Source organism: Thermobia domestica, chromosome 17, assembly GCF_964235325.1.
Source record: "Thermobia domestica chromosome 17, izTheDome1.hap1.1, whole genome shotgun sequence".
Taxonomy (NCBI): domain Eukaryota; kingdom Metazoa; phylum Arthropoda; class Insecta; order Zygentoma; family Lepismatidae; genus Thermobia; species Thermobia domestica.
In genome coordinates, this window is record NC_137470.1 from 168,497,074 (window position 1) to 168,514,319 (window position 17,246).

Below are 17,246 nucleotides of genomic sequence, written 5' to 3' on the forward strand. Positions count from 1 at the left end.
ATAAAGCTCTTTACACTTTTTCGTCCGAGTGTCCCTACCGAGAATCCCCATGAGAATTGCCGCCGATATCCGCCTCCGCAGCGAAAGGGCCACTCGCGACTGTCAGACTCGCGGAAAATATTCTACGAAAGTAGTCGTGCCGGCACAACAACTTCCCAGAGATCGATTTTGTGTCGGCAAATGCGCGGCAAACCTACGATATTAGTTATAAAAAGACATCGGAAAAATAACATTCCGACGGTTGATTTAGGGTCGAGAAATAGGCGGCCTAGCAGCTAAATATTCTCGAAACCGACGGCGGCACAAACTCTCTCAATTTCTTCGACAGAGAGTTGGATCTGTGACCAGCCCTGCCGCGACGTCGCGTCTCTGTCGACATACAATCGGCAAAGGGTCGGAATATAGTCGCCGGCTACCTGCCACCCCTGATCGAGCCGGCAAAACGATGTTTTTTCTGTACATACTAGTTTCTGATCCGTATCGGCGGCCAGCCACCGTTGGTTGTGGCCCTCCTACTTTTCGACCGCGATTTCCCCATGGGGATCGAGCCCGGGACCGGTCGCACCGAAGGCGAGAGCGTTAGGGATTAGGCTACGCAGTATATGAATTTATTCAATTCACTAACATGTATATATATATTTACACCTATATACAATATTAACAATGTTACATATGGTGTATACATTAATTACAGTCCATCATCATAGGTATTCTGCCATTATTTTCAAGTCACTTGCCGCAACTGAGAAGCTTCCATGTTCGACGGTCTTCCGCTAACCTCTTCGTCTTCACGTACGCTTTTTCTGTTTTAATATATTCCATTAATTGTAGTCTTCTTCGCCCCCTTCCTCTCTTTCCTGCCACCATATCTTCTGAAAAGTCCCTCATGATACAGTTCCTTCTTATCCAATGTCCCAACCAGGGGCGGATCCAGGACCGACTTCTTGGGTTGGAGGCGATGGGTTGTCATACTGCTACTTTTAAGAGCTCCAAACTTTGGTATGGGTTTTATTTATATATATATATAAAATACGAAAGTTTCGTCTTCGGGGGGTGGGGGGGCGGCGATTGCCCCGATAGTCCCCCTGGATCCACCTCTGGTCCCAACCAGTTTCTCTCCCTCTTCTTAATAAAACCTAAAATTGTTTTGCTCCCCCGCGTTTTCTAAGACACTATCATTCGTTTTCCGCTCGACCTACCTAATTCTCTCCATTCTCCTCCACACTCACATTTCGAAACTCCTTCCACTCGTTTTTTTTTTTCATTATTTCTGCGTAGTGTAAATGTTTCTGACGCATACAGTACAAAAGTCCACACGAAGCATTTTATGAGGCTTTTTCTCAACTCTTTATTCGAGGTCCCACAAAATAGTATTTTCTTTCTCCTAAAAGCTTCTTTCTCGAGAATGTGAACCGGAAGAATTTTTAGTGTTACCATCCACAGAAATTACAGTGTTGCCAGAATAAAATTTTTCCGAAAATCTAAGCTAAGACAGCGACTAGAGGAACGAACTCAACTGCATTTGATTACGTACTTGTATCATGTTGTCTTGGAATCCTGTGAACTACTTTCTAAATAATAGTTGTATTTAGTTTGTAATAAACAACACAGTTCTAACGTACAGTTATTAAAATTAAATGTTACTTAAAAAGTAGTTTATATAATTCCAGAACAACATGCGTAATCAAATGCAGTTAAGTTCGTTCCTCTAGTTGGTGCGTTAACTTAGATTTTGGGGAAAATGTTAATCTGGCAACACTGTAATTTCTATGGATGGCAACACTGTAAATTCTTCAGGTTCATATTCTATATTGCAGAATAATATCTGTGATTGTGGTAAGTCACATTTCATTTGTCTCCTTTCACTTATGAAAAGCAAGCAAGAGAGACATGGTAAATTTTGTATTATTTTTAGTAAGTGAGGCTCTTAAGCCTCCAGTCAACAGAAAGTGGATTACTTCCTGTTTCGATATCGCGCCATTCAAATGAAAATGCTTCACGTGGTGAACACGTGACAAGGCGAGACACTTGTTTCCTTCTTTTGTTGGTTTGTTTTGAATACCTTTGATTTACGTTGTCCTTGCCATATTTATGTATGTATGTATACAAAAGGGTACATGACATTTCTTGATTTATGATCACTGTGAGGAATGTGTTTATATCAAATGCCATTCTTTTGATGTTTATGAGCTGTGTGAGTCACGATGTGGAAACAAAGTGCATGTCGCTTCCTCGCAGTCACGTGGTAATAATTTACGCGAACGCTATCCAATAAGAATTCATCTTATTCTCTGCGTTGTTGGGATGTGTACTGCACACCGCCGTCGCAGACTAACAGGTCATATCGAACGAGAGTGTACAAGTCATAGTCTCTTGTAAGTTTTTTACGCAGTGTAGTCTTTGGTTAAAAAGAAAAAAATCAACAATGGTAAGTAAATTGTAGTAAATCTAGTAAAATATAGACCTAGATTTAACACTTTAGGCGCTATTTATGTCTAAATTGGTTTATTATACATGTAGTCAAGAATTTGTGCTGCATTGTTGCTAACTTGGGGAGGATAGCTAAATCTAGGGGATTCAGCCTCCAAGATAGCAACAAAAATATTTTTTTTCCGATTATAGACTTCTTTGGTGGTTTCTAAATGCTGATTTGGCGACTTGCAAACCTAGCGACTTTTGTGATCAAACACTTGTCCTGTAATCACGCACTGTTCGTTCAAAGTGAGTACAATCCTGCTTTGTTTTCTGTTACCCGTTCCCTTCTTACGAGAAACGACTCCAACTTTCAACATTCCTTAAGAGGCCCTATCACGGTGAAATTAAAATACCGCTAACTTTACAAAAAATGAAATGAAATCTTTAAGTTTAACGTTCCATGGTTATTCCGGTTAGGCTAAAGGAGACGGTGATAATGAGTGAAATGGTGGAATGAAGAAAGTGGGATGAAACGGGAGAATCCCGAGAACACCCACGAGCACGGCGTTTTTCCACCACAAAGACCACACAGCGTGAGCTGGGATCGAACCAGGGATCCCAAGCACCGGAGGTGAACGCTCTACCACTGAGCCCCCGCGCCCTCCGTAAACTTTACAGTACCTAATTATGTCATATCTTCAAACAGAAAAAAGATAATCAAAAAGTGGAACAGGAGCTACCTAGACAATATTATTTTACATGTGATACCGTTATCACAACTCACTTATCAGCTTTCGATTTCCAGCCATTTAGAAAATCGGCATTAATTTTCGCGTTTATAAATGGCTGCTAGGTGACTAGTGATAACGGTATCTTATGTAAAATAGTATTGTCTAGCGCGCTCTTGTTTTACATTTCGATTATATTTTATCTATTTTAAGATATCACATAATTACTGTAAAATTAGCGGTATTTTAATTTTGCAGTGATTAGGTTTCTTAATTGGAGGCATTTCATCTCTCGTTTAGCGCCTTTTTGTGTCAATTTTTGGCAACACTTTCGTGCTGTTAGTATAGGGGAGATCGTTGTACCAAGAGCATAGTGTACCTTGATCCATTCCCAATATCTCGGAAGGCGCTGCTTTCTGGTGATCCAACACGGAAGTACAGTATTCTTCGATGTGCAATTGTCCACCAGTGCGAGTCTGGATGTGTTTCAGAAAGTGTTGTTTATGTGAGGAGAGAAAAACAATTTTCTACGGCCAAAGTAAAATTTTCAGTGTTAAGTTGAATGAGTGTCGACTGTGAATAAATAGATTAGGATTAATTTGAATATTGTCATCGAATGCCTCATCCGTTGGTAAGTAAAATATTGGTGAAGTTCTGAGTCTTAGCTGTATTGTAGCATTTAGGTAGCCATCTTTGTTGAAATGTAGATGCTCATGTACCTTGGGCCAAAGCTACGTCGTGTACCATGGACCAAATTGATCCTGGTTCATGGTACAAGAGGTTACAAGATACTTTCTTTTTTTTAATTTCAGGAAGACTTGTTGCAACAAAGATGTCCCGTAGCAAATCTGGAAAGAAGAGAGATCCTGTGGATCCAACTGCCTTACGAAATGCGCTTGAAGCTATTCATTCCAATGATCCAAATAAGAAGATATCCTATAGAGAAGCATCGAAAGTGTTTAATGTAAGCCACTCTACTCTTACCCGACATTTACATAAATTTAAAAAACAGTAAAGAGAAAAAAATCAAATATAAAGTGAATTATGCAGTGAAGAAAGTTTTTACAGAAGCCGAAGAAGAAAGTCTTGTAAATTATATTCAAACTATTGCGAAAATGCAATACGGGCTAACTAAGAAACGTGTTAGAGTACTTGCATATAAATTTGCTAAAGCGAATGAGAAGTATCCAGCAACATGGGAAGAAAATCAAATAGCCGGTGAAGAATGGATGCGTGCGTTTCTTAAAAGACATTCCACACAACTGTCGATAAGGAAACCCGAAGCAACTAGCCTTAGCCGGGCTACCAGCTTTAATCGCCATAATGTTCAATGCTTTTTTACCAATATCAAAGACGTTCACAATAGATTTGGTCCCATTCCTCCCGAGAGGATCTGGAACTTGGATGAAACTGGGCTCAGCACTATCCAAGGACAGTCCAAAATAGTTGCCCCTAAAGTTGTCAAATAGGTCGGTTGTGCAACATCAGGAGAAAGAGGTAACCTGGTCACTATAATCACGGCCGTCAACGCAGTTGGAAATTCAATTCCACCTATGTTAATTTTCCCCCGGGTACACTTCAAGGACAGAATATTTTTTGGCAGTCCCCCAGGAAGTATTGGAGCCGCCAGTGTATCAGGATGGTCAAATGAAGAAACCTTTCTGAAGTTTTTTGATCATTTTCTTACCTTCGTCAACTGTTCAAAGGAAAACAGGATTTTGTTAATTTTAGACAATCATGAAACTCATCTTTCTCCAGAATGTTTAGATAAGGCTTCAGCTGCTGGCGTAGTGATAGTAACATTCCCACCACACACTTCTCATAAGTTACAATCTTTAGATATTTCTGTTTATGGGCCACTGAAGACATTTTATAATCAGGCTGTTGAGGAATGGATGTATAACAATAAAGGGAAAACATTCGATATATATACAGTTGCAGAGGCGCTGGGAATAGCATTTCCTAGGGCATTTACACCAATCAACATATTATCCGGTTTTCGTAAGTCAGGGATATATCCACTAGACACAGCTGTTTTCAGTGACGACGATTTCCTGAGTTCATACGTTACAGATCAAGTCACAGAAACGCAGCCATCAGAAGAGGTTACAGTTGGTCTGGAGAATGAGAATCACAAAATTGTGCACAAAGCTTTCAGTTCGAAACATTTGGATGAATCAACTGCTGCGACATCAAATGCACAAGACTACAATATTGAATCGGGCACACCTGAGGCCAACAAGACAAAAAAAACTTAGGAAAACTGTCACTCCAGAGGAAATCCAGCCGTTTCCAAAGGCTTCAGAAAGAAAAGCCAATGTTACAAGGAAGAGAAGAAAAACTATGATAGCGACCGACACGCCCGAGAAACAGGCTATAAAGGAGCAAAAAGAGAAGAATCGTGTGAAGAAAAGAGCAAACTATGAAAAAAATCAAAACTATATCAAAGTGGCCAGAAATTTAGGGGATATTTTCAAAACGAAGTCTGACAAACTTAGCAAGAAGGGCTGTAGTCATAAGACACACCATAGCGTGGAAGGAATGATGAAGAAAAGAAAAGCAATGGAGACACAATCATCATCATCGTCATCATCAACATCATCTGAAAGTGAAGATGAATCTACATTTTCTCTTGTGCCTACAGATGATGAAGATAGTGCAGAGGAAGAATGCCTTTCGTTGCAGTTCGAAAGAGGCTGATTGTAGTGGAGAAAAGTGGTGTAGGTGCATTAAGTGTGGACGGTGGACTCACTATTTATGTGCTGGGGTACAGGTCATGAGTGGAAAACTTATGTTTGTGACTTTTGTACATCAAATTAAGGTAAACTTTGTTTTGTTTAATGTTCGAAGAAAAAAACTTCATTTGAAAAATATAATTAATAAATTATTGTGTTAAATACAAGTTCGTTAAATACAGGTTGTGAGTGGGAAACATGTTTGTGACTTTTGTTTTGTATCTACGTCGTTTCTCAACAGCAAGGTTATAAAGAATGTTTGTGACTTTTGCACATCAAACTAAGGTAAATTATGTTCAAAGAAAACTTTGTTTGAAAAATATAATAAAAACTTATTGTGTTAAATGCATTATTTTCTTATCATTGAACCTTCTTTTTAGTGTGGCCCAAGGTACAGGACGGCTGTCCCAAGGTACATGAGCATATTGTACCATGATCCATTATACAAAGTAATTTATATTTTGCTATGATTATTTTCTAAGGTGTGATTTGCGATTACTTCCAAGGTAAATAGATTCAAGAAAGATTGGAGATTTAATTGACCTCGAAAAACTTGCATATATGATATTAGGAACGACGTCATTTCAATTATTTTGAAAAGTGGCTCAAGGTACAACGACCTCCCCTACATAAAATTGGAAAAATCGAAAAGGGATTAAAAGTAAAACGTGTGATAGACTGGGACCAACTTGTGAAAACTTGTTATTTTAAAAAGAAAATTAGAATTACTATTGTAGTTTAATGCATATATTAATTCCTTAATTAAATATTCTTTATTAGTACTAATATTTATGCTTGAGGACTGCTTGGCGAGGTCAGCCTAAGCCATGAAATAGTGTCGTCAGAAAGAAGTACAATATTTCACTCACAGAGGGCGTAGTTTTCAGTTTTTACGAAACATCTGAAAACAGATGGTAGTACTGTCGTACCCAAGTTGGTTGGAAGACGAGACAACATCTTTGAGATCTTCCTTCGTTTTTTTATTTTTTATTTTTTTAACGAGCAGACTGTACAGGGTGTCACTCTTCAGCGACCGTCGTAGAAATTTTCTTTCCTCTAAGTAACCCGATACCGCTGACCTCTATCCGGTAGTAGACTTCTTGCAATTTCTTTACGCCTTCATTGTCTTATTTTGAACCCGTAAAAGGGTTTAGATCAGTGGTTCTCAACCTAATTGGTTTCATATTGTACCTCTTTCATTTAAATTGATTTTTAAACAACTATGCAGCTGTTGAAAATGTTTAGTAGACCTATTTTTTGTTGTACTTAACAGTATGCATAAAAATAAAAAAATATATAATACCTATCAGAATAAAATTCAAAATAATCCATGTATAGCTCTATGCCTTTGATCACTTCTCTTCTTCGCAAGGATATTCATCAGGATTCAAAAGCTGATATAAATGATTGTATCTCCCAGTGGATATCATGCGGCGGACTCGATCTACCTGATTTTGATAAGAGAAGTTTTCAAACTTCATGGGACGCTCCTCTTATAGACTCCAGATTATCTTCTATTCTTCAGTCCTCCACCAATCCTGAAGATAAGGCACGTCTTCTTGCCACTTCTTCCCCTGAAGCAGGTGCCTGGTTACAAGCTATCCCATCTTCTTCCCTAGGGCTGCATCTTCCCGACGAAAGTTTTCGAATCGCTTGTGCGTTACGTTTGGGAGCAGATGTCTGTGAACAACACCAGTACTCTGCTTGCGGAAGTTTAGTGGGTAAGAAAGGTATACATGGCCTATCATGTGTTCACAGTGCTGGCAGATACTCTCGACACTCCACTGTTAACGATCTCATTATGAGAGCCCTCATATCCTCTGGAACGCCTTCCGTGAGAGAGCCAATGGGGTGTAGTAGCTCTGATGGCAAGAGACCTGATGGAATGTCTTTGGTGCCTTGGAAACGAGGGAAGGCTTTAATATGGGATTTCACTTGTACCGATACCCTAGCCCCCTCTAATCTTCCTTCATCTTCGACAAAAGCTGGGACGGTTGCAACTCGCAGAGAATATGAAAAGAGACGAAAGTATAGCAACCTGTTGGACAAATACCACTTCGTCACCATAGCCATTGAAACTTGTGGGTCCTGGGGTCAGGAAGGTCTAAACTTCATTAATGAAGTTGGACACCGTATAGCTATTAACACAGGAGACACCCGAGCTTCATCCTACCTTATACAAAGGATAAATATGGCTGTGCAAAGGGGGAACGTAGCAGCGATGCTAGGAACTCTCCCTCCGGGAAAAGCTTTGGACGAAATTTTCCTTTTGTAATCACTCTCCTCTCACCAAACTCTCGAAAAAAAATATATTATTGTGTATTTAATGACTTTAGATTTCTGGAAACAATATGTGCAGAATAAAGTGTTTATAGTGGGAAAAAAATGTAAACTCAGTGTAATTATGTCATTTCGGTTTTGTTTAATAATTCATTGTTATAATTGTGTATGGAATTTGACAAGTAGTATATTTTGTGGATTCTATGTACAAATCTTTAAATTTCAACATTAACAAAATAAATAAATAAATAAATAAATAAGCCGTGGATTATAACAAAAAAAATTCTATAAGTGAAATTTACAATGTCAAGTGAAATATTCAGTCAATTTTGTTATTAGGTAATTAATGTTTTTTTTTTCTGTAGTGATCTATGAATAAAAGGAATTATTGTAAAAATGAAAAAAAAATAATATTTAAAAATATTGTCTGGAATTAGATTATAATTATATTTATCTATTCCTCGTATCTTTGCAACCCACACAAAACCGTGTTGGGACCCCCTGGAGATCGCGATCTTCAGGTTGGTAGACCCTAGTTTAGATAAAGTACGTAGCCATGTCCTATATTACACTGAAAAATGGTTAGAAGATAAATAAATTGTATTTAACATTCAATGGTTTGCACTTAGCCCTCATTCTGCGGACCTGAAAATTGAGCTATTAGCCTCCTCCGCCCACTATATGATAGTGAAACTAATATCCGAAATCCGGTTTTCAACAAATTCGAACTTTACGATACTTTTCGGCCAGAATAGTGAGCGAGTAAAAGCTGATCTCTGTCTTTTGGGAAGAAATAGAATATCTTAAATGTTTTGTCGAAGAAAAAAATAGGCTGAAAACTTTGAATGCTTGGTGTTGCTTTTGTTATTTGACACTTTCAACAGAAAATCTTTTTTCTTCCATGGGAAAAGAACAAACTATACACAGGCAAGTTGGTCAGTGTGTTTGTTCATTTTCCCCTTCTCTATATAGAAAGGAAGACAGAATGCAAAAAATCAGTGGCGTATTTAGGTTGCCTATCGGGCTGAAGCCCCCGGAAATAAATTTGGTAGTTTCTCGCATTCCTTATACACCAAATAATCCTTCTTACCAGTTCTAAGAATTTAATTGACTTCCTATTTTCTCATGCTCTTTGTTCAGAAATTGTACTGTATTTGTCAAATTTAATTCCGTGTAAGAACTGCGTTCTTTTTCTTTCTTTCGTCCATTCTACTCTTTTGTTTCTTTTTCTTAGTTATTACTTTCTTTCGTTTCTCCTATTATACTTCTAAGCGTTGATAGTTGTGATTCAAATCGACCGTCGTCAGTAACACCTAATCTAAGGAACTAGATATCTTGATATAGGTCCTAGTAACCATACTGTTCACCAGGAGCTGTTTCAAAAAAAAAATGTAGTTATGAAATTAGCTGTGAAAAATTATGTAAAAACAAAATGTTGTATATTGTTTAATAAAATATAGTGTAATAATATTAATATCCTTCTATTGTTTATAACTGTTTTATTCTTTGATTATTTCATTCAAATTCTGCCTTTTCCTTTAAGTGACTTACATTTCTTTTCCTTATAGCTGGATCTGTATTTAATTTTAAACGAGAAGTTACTTATTTTTCTAAAATGTGCCGCCTCCGAATTTCATACTTCCTCCCTTCCCGCGCATTTATTTCTTGATAGTTTAGGTATTATCTTACCTTTCAGTTATTTCTGCCCGCCCTACTCTCACTCCATATTTTAATTAGTCGTACTTGGAAGTGTCCATATACAAATTTTAAAGGAAGGAAAATAAACTCCATTAAAATTTGTCGGCACCCAAAAGGAAAAATATAAATGTTTATTCACATATTGTGCATAGCGTCCGAAACAAAATCCTAAATACGCCACTGCAAGATATACATTATGGAGTGTGTATTTTTTGTAAGTTATAAGCGTGAATGCATCTATTGAAAAAAAAAAAGTATTAAATTTTAATCTATATACATATAAGAGACTATTCAATTCTATTCAAATAATAATATCTGAAATGCATGATAAAGAAGTAACTAACTTTGTCTTTTACATGACAGGTAAGGTAATAAGGGATCAACGAATCTACGAATAGTGTACTTTAATTGCATTATGTTTTACATAATTGCTTTTGTAAAGCCAGCGTACGAACCGTTCTAATTTTCTTTCACTGATTTTCCCTAATGATACCAGAAAAACACTGGTGTACATTAACAAATGAGTAATTTTCCTTTTTCTTTTTGCAATTCTATAAAGATCGGAAAGACGCATAGATTTGTGTACAGGTCACAGTTGCTGGAAAAGTAGTCTAAAAATGGAAGACAGGAACAAAGATAATTCCGTCCTAGGCCCTTGTGGGAATGTTTGGAAAAGTAGGGAAAAGAAGAAGAAGAAGAAGAAATAACGCTAACAGGGCTCTGAAGAAATTGTATTACGATGAATGCGATTGACGGTATGGTAGAAGGAGGAAGAGGAAGGGGAAGATAAATTACAATTTTATATACGTTACATTTTCTTTCAATGCTAAAAGATAAGCAGATCACAGCGCCAGAATGTTTCACACTTTGAAGCAGTTGACTTTTGTTAGTGATGACCGCGGGCTCTCCCCAACTTAAACATTTCGTACCTATTTTTGATAATATATTTGTGAATTGTTTCCACCAGGGGCACACTTACGGGGTACCTACTCGTTCCGGATTCCCCACTGATCTTTCGATTTTGAATCGATTTCAGTAAGGTAATTTATGAAGATATAATAGTAATTACCAAATACTTGGAATTAATGAAACAAGTTACTAAATTATAATTTCATTGTAGAGTGGTATTTTACTTGAAAAAAAAAAAGAAATGAAATATTTTATTTTAATGTCCTACGGTTATGCCTTTTAGGCTAAGGAGGCGGGTAATTAAGACGAGTGAATGATGATGGAAGAATTGGTGGAATGAGGACGTTGGGGGAAACGGGAGTACCCGAGAAAACCCACGGACACGATGCTGTCCATCACAAACTTACTAAGGTTGGGTATCAAACCAAAGACCACCCGCACCAGAGGTTAGCGTTCTACCACTTTTGCAAAATATCAATTTATAAATTATAAGAAATCACTTCGCAAATAAACGTTCCATTAGCTTTCCCATGGTCACCATTATTGTCATAAGTATTATGCCATTATTGGCAGGTCACTTGCCCGCAAGTGAGAAGCTTCTGTGCTCCACGGTCTTCCGCTAACCTCTTAGTCTTCACGCACGATTTTTCTGTTATGATATCGCCCATTAACTATAGTCTCCTTCGCCCTCACCCTCTCTTTCCTGTCACCATACCCTCTTGCACCTCCCCCATAATACAGTTCATTCTTAGCCAATGCCCCAACCTGTTTCTCTTCCACTTCTTAATAATATCTAAAATTGAAGGGCCCTCTGGAATAACATGGTAAGTGAAAAATAGAGGTTTTGAGTTAGAAAGCTTATAAACTTGAAGTGCAACGTGCAAGATGCACATGGATTTTGTTTTTCTCACAACAGACGCTTCGTATACCCACTAGAGGCGATGGAAAAGGAAAGAAAGTCCATACGCCTTCTTTATCTGTTTTACGAGGAATCGAGGTAACTCGACTTACCTTGTTATTGTAGAGTACCCTTCAATTGTTCTTTTCTTCCCAACAATTTCTAAAACCCTCTCATTCATTTTTCGTTCAGCCCAACTAATTTTATCCATTCTTCTCCACACCCACATTTCGTAAACTTTCAGTCGTTTTTCTTTCTTTTTTCTTTCTTTCTTTCTTTCTTTTCTTTTTTTCTTTCTTTTTTTTTGCATAATGTTCATGTTTCTGCCCTACAGTACAATACTCCACATGAATCATTTTATAAGTATTTTTCTCTTACATGAATCATTTCTCGTGAAAAGAAGTAGTGAACACTTTGGGGTGGGTTTTATATTTTTGTATACTAACTCACTTTCCATGCATTATAAAATGCAGAAAAAGATGGAAGCTTTGGTCATAATTAAATATCATTAAACAAAAGATAATTCACTCAGGTTAATGCGAAAGGAGTGGTAAGAAGATTTTGTCATGCAAATTTTATCTGTGAGTTAAGAAAGAATCTACCGTACTTCCTACACTTTCAAGTAAATTGATGCATACAATGAACCGATCAACATACAAATGGCGCGATCGGGGGGCATCAGCATCATTTCATATTTTGCCAGAGAAGGGCAAAATTATTCACTCATATAAGAAATTCACGCATTTTATTAGTATATTACTATACAATAGATTAAAACATATGTATTTATCTAACTCAGGGAGCAGTTGTCCTGTCGCCCCTTCCCTCCCGAAATGACGCCCCTGGTGAGGGGCATCACTGTTGTATTTATGTGGAAAATATCTGTCAGAGTGTATCCAATATATATATATATATATATATATATATATATATAGATAGATAGATAGATAGATAGATAGATAGATAGATAGATAGATAGATAGATAGATAGATATATTCAAAGTAGCAATTTAGATGTTATAAGCCTAAACCGTGTCTACACAAAATAGTGTAGACACACAGGTCTCTCATGGCTGTATGCTTAGCGTAAGCGTCTTCGACGCGGGAGACCCGGGTTTGATTCCTGGTGGGAGCCCATATTGTTTGCACACAATGTTAAGTCATAGATCCACGTCTCCTACTAAACTGCAATAAAAATATTATAGTTATAGAATAATATCAATTGAAGAGTGAAGCATCGATGTACATCATACGATTCACCTAGCTGTGTAAAATGGAGTAATTTTTCAATTTAGTGTTACTACCAGGAAGAATATATCGCACACCCGGTGGAAGAAGTCAAAAAAAAATACACATTTGAAGGAAATGATTTTTAAAGTTTGTATGTTCTATCAAAATTGCTTCCTGGAATATTGGTATTTCTGCCATCTGCGGGTTAATTTGTTTAGTTTCGTTTCTGCGAAAATACCACTAGGTAGAGCTTGCTTCTCTCTCAATATTTTCTTTCTTTCTTTCTTTTTCTTTTCTTTTCTTTTCTTTTTTTTTGAGTGATGATAACTCAAAATTTCCATTTTTTGAGTTATAACACACTTCTACCGGATTTGCGATATGTACGAACAGAACAATAAAATAAAGCTGTTGCACGACTGTATAAATATAAATGTATCCACAACAATATATCTGCATTTGATACTTGTGTGAAGTTGACCCCGTCCCCGCACTTTCAAATTTTAATTAGAAACCAAAATTAATCGTTTATTTTTTCGTTTAATGTTGACTGTTTTAAATAAAAAGAGTGTTTGTTTCGAAAACTATAAACATATATTTAGAGAACGAAGTTAGTGGCCAACTTTATAATGGTCCCAACTTTCAAATTTCGATTCAAAGTTCAAATCAATATTTATATTTTTCCTATATATAAAAATATAAAGTCCGTAATTATAAATTATCTATATATTTAAATTTATCTCTATATGTTTCTTTTTAAGAAACGATTGCATTGGATTTTAAATTGCAATTTGAGAGTGAAGGGACCAGTGTGTAGTTGGCCACACGTCAACTTAATTTTACAAATGTTTCTTTACGTTTTTTATGAAACAAATTATTTCTTCTTCAAAACAATCTATAACAAATTAAAAAGAAAGAAAGAAAGAAAGAGAGAGAGAGAAAGAGAGAGATCAATTTGGGCACTGAATCGAAATTTGAAAGTTTAAGGATCAGTGTGAAGTTGGTCACACTCCCGCAGAAGTTCTCGAATATTTCTTTACGTTTGATGAAACAAACATTCTTTTCTTTAAAACAAACATAATACGAACTATCGATCTGGGTTTTGAAAGGAAATTTGAAAATGGAAAGAACAATGTGAAGTTGGCTACGCCCCAACTTTAATTTCTAAATATTTCTTTACGTTTTTCAGAAGACATGTTTTTTTTTTCTTCAAAACAATCATTAACAAACAAGAAGGAAAAGATTGGCTTGAATTCTGAATTGTGATTTGAAAGTGAGGCAGTGTGAAGTGTTGTTTGTAGCATATGTTAAGAAATGAAAGATCGATACTACAACATTTCCACGTATTTCCATATTTTTGGATCGAAAACTCCAAAATATTTCAATCAAAAATTTTCTTGTAGTCCTTATATCTGGAGAACTACATATAGTGTAGCCAAACCCAAAGTATCACTTAACTCAGTATGATGTGCTTATTCCGTAGAAAATACGAAAACTTGATTTAGAGACCGTTCAAAAATTTTGTGGCCCCTGATCCAAAAGCTAATTGTTTGTCCCAGATCGCAATCTTTTGATGCATTATTATTATTATTATTATTATTATTATTATTATTATTATTATTATTATTATTATTATTATTATTATTTGGTTTCCTAATTTGATACATCGTTGAAGTTTCTATAATTTATTCATACTAACTTCCGAGATCCAAATCCAGATATCGCAGAGCTCTGATCTTAACTAAATAATGCTCTCTAGGGACCGAGCCCAGGATTTGACATTCGTGACAAATCGATATTTTATCTAAACTTACTTAGGATATTCCGATGTTAGTGCCGTGTTGCTTTCATGGACTCAATAATTTCAAGTCCATTCAACTGAAGAAATTGACTGAAATCCACGCCCCTTCTCCATTTCATCACGAACGTGTATGGAAGATTAAAATGTAGCAAATTAATAACAATAATTCTGATAACAATATTCTGTATACTGATAACAATAATTTAAACTGTGAGCAATTCCCGAATGTCTGAAATGATGAGAGCAATTGAATTGGTGAGAAGAAAAAGAATAAATTCCAGAATAGCAATTTCTGCTTAACTAATATCTAATTTCAGTACTTTTTTTTGGGGGGGGGGGAGATTTTGAGAAATGAAAGATCTTAACATACACTACCAATGTCTTATACAAATATTTTAGTACAAGCAATAGTATTACAGGTATTCATTTTTTGTTGTTTTTCATTTTCCAAAAGTAAGGTGTGGAATGTTCTCCTTTTCCCACGAACTATAGAAGGGACGTGGAGCTCGAACCCTTCTTGTCCCAACTTGATGTCATAGTCATGGTGAATACTTGTTTTTGAATTTACTGTTACATGTTAACTTTTCCGATAAAAGTAACTGTTATCCTCTTTTCTAGGATCATAACCAAAGTGGTCAGATGAGTGGTTCTAGTGAGGGTGAACCGCCGAGTGAACTCGATCTAAATGCAATAATTGAAGCGAGTGTACCGGAGTTTCTGAACTTAGAAGAAGAGTACAATTTAAATGGAAAATCTGGATTAAGTTCTGAGCAGGTTGATGTGCCCATAAAGAATTTAAGTGCACTGCAATCAGGTAGTAAATTTTTTCCCCTTACTATGCTTGGTTACGAAGATAATAATTCAGTAACATTGTGTATGCAGGGACCAAAACTGGATCTTATGTTTGGGCTGCAAGAAGAGTTTGGAGATGACCCAAACAGCATGAAAGCACCTGAGAAAGATCCTAAGCAGAATAAATATTTTCCAGTGGAACTAGTAGGAGATGAAATTGCATTCAACCCTGACAGAGTACAAATGCTGAGTGATAATTTACTTCAATCCGAGGCACAAGTTACAAAAACTGATCAAAACTATGGAAAAAATGCTCACTGCTCAACTTCGACCACAGCAAATTGTGAAGACAACACTAAAAGTAAGTTTATTTTAGGACTTTAACTATTTTATTAATTAATTTACACTTTCAGCACTCGACCGGGATCAAGGGACATTACAATCACGGGGTTCTAAGGGGGACCGTTTACCGGGACATGTAAAAGTAGTAGAAAATAACCAATATTAGTGCCGAAATCATAGTTTTCGCGGTCGCTTAGATCAATGGTGAAACTTCGATCGAATTAACTTCCAAATTCACCCCATTCGGCTACGTTCTGGGCTTCAACGGGGGGGGGGTAATGGAAACGTGTAAAATAATCCAAAATGTCCAATATTAGTGTCAAAACCGTACTTTTCGCAGTCGCTGAGATGAATGGTGATACTCCCACTGGCGTTGACTTCCAATTGCAGCCCCATCGGCTAGGGATTACAGGCTTTTTTTGTAAAATTCGAATCAGGGGTCTCAGGGGGAGTTTACTAGGATATGTAAAAGTAGTAGAAAATGACAAATATTTTTTTTCCTTTCGTTGTTCAGTTTGTTTACATAGATATTTTATCCGGACCATACGAAGAATTGGTATTTCAGCTGGTTTTCTCCAATGGTGTTTGGATAACCCTGCAAAGACGTCGTGGCTGGCTTTTTTCGATATAAATCGTCGTTAACTTCACGAAAGTGTCTATAAATACGGAAATTAGTATCGCGCGTTGGTCAAGATCTTCGTTAGAAACGACTCTGCACAGGGCCCGATAGGTAGTCTACGTTGATGCAAGCAAGCAAGCTCCAATATTCTGAAGAAAATCAATTCGAGGATGACAAAGCATCATATGTCACGTTTTGACCATTTTCTGTACTTATCCGTTAGTTGGCCACACTGACATCTATGTACTTGAAAAAATTGATAATGACCTAACTAAAAAATATTTGATTTAGCAGTATATTTCGTTTCTACCAGTGAACTGAATGCATTTTAAATTGAATTCATAAAGACAGAAATATGCTTTTCTGTACAAGTATACTGTTTTACCATCCTTGTATACATATAAAAAAAATATCATAAGTTTAAAAGAAATGAATGCACTGAAGAAAGTTTATGGCCAATCAAAGAAAAACGTATTCACATAATAAGCTTGTACCAAAAGCTGAATGAATTATTTCTAAGTAATCAGTTGACGAAAGACAGTATATATTATACTTTGTCTTAAAAAAAAAGCAATATTTATGAATACAATGTGAAATGTTTCCGGAATAACTGTTACTGCATGTATATAGTTTTCAAAGGTGTACCTTTCTAAATATTCACTGTAAAAATTTTGGAATGGTTCTAGCTCATATAAATAGCGTTTCTCGAAGCATGTTTGCAAGAACACCCTTTCTTCATTCCTTTGTGTTACAAAAAAAGAAGAAAAGGCAAGAAAAGAAAAACCTAGGCATAAAATCTTCT

General features: G+C 36.4%; 1 protein-coding gene across 2 annotated transcripts in view; it reads left to right on the top strand.

Annotated features, from left to right (window-relative positions):
- Positions 1–17,246, top strand: part of LOC145673800 (uncharacterized) — a 75,352-nt gene that overhangs the window by 47,464 nt on the left and 10,642 nt on the right. The window contains exons 1-2 of one of the 2 annotated variants that reach the window (XM_081743561.1): positions 2,307–2,428; positions 15,310–15,844. In XM_081743561.1, the coding sequence (XP_081599687.1) occupies positions 2,426–2,428; positions 15,310–15,844 (538 nt within the window). In that variant the 5' untranslated portion in view covers positions 2,307–2,425. Of the gene's footprint in view, positions 1–2,306; positions 2,429–15,309; positions 15,845–17,246 lie in introns of those variants that run through there. The other variant, XM_081743560.1, reaches the window with a different exon arrangement.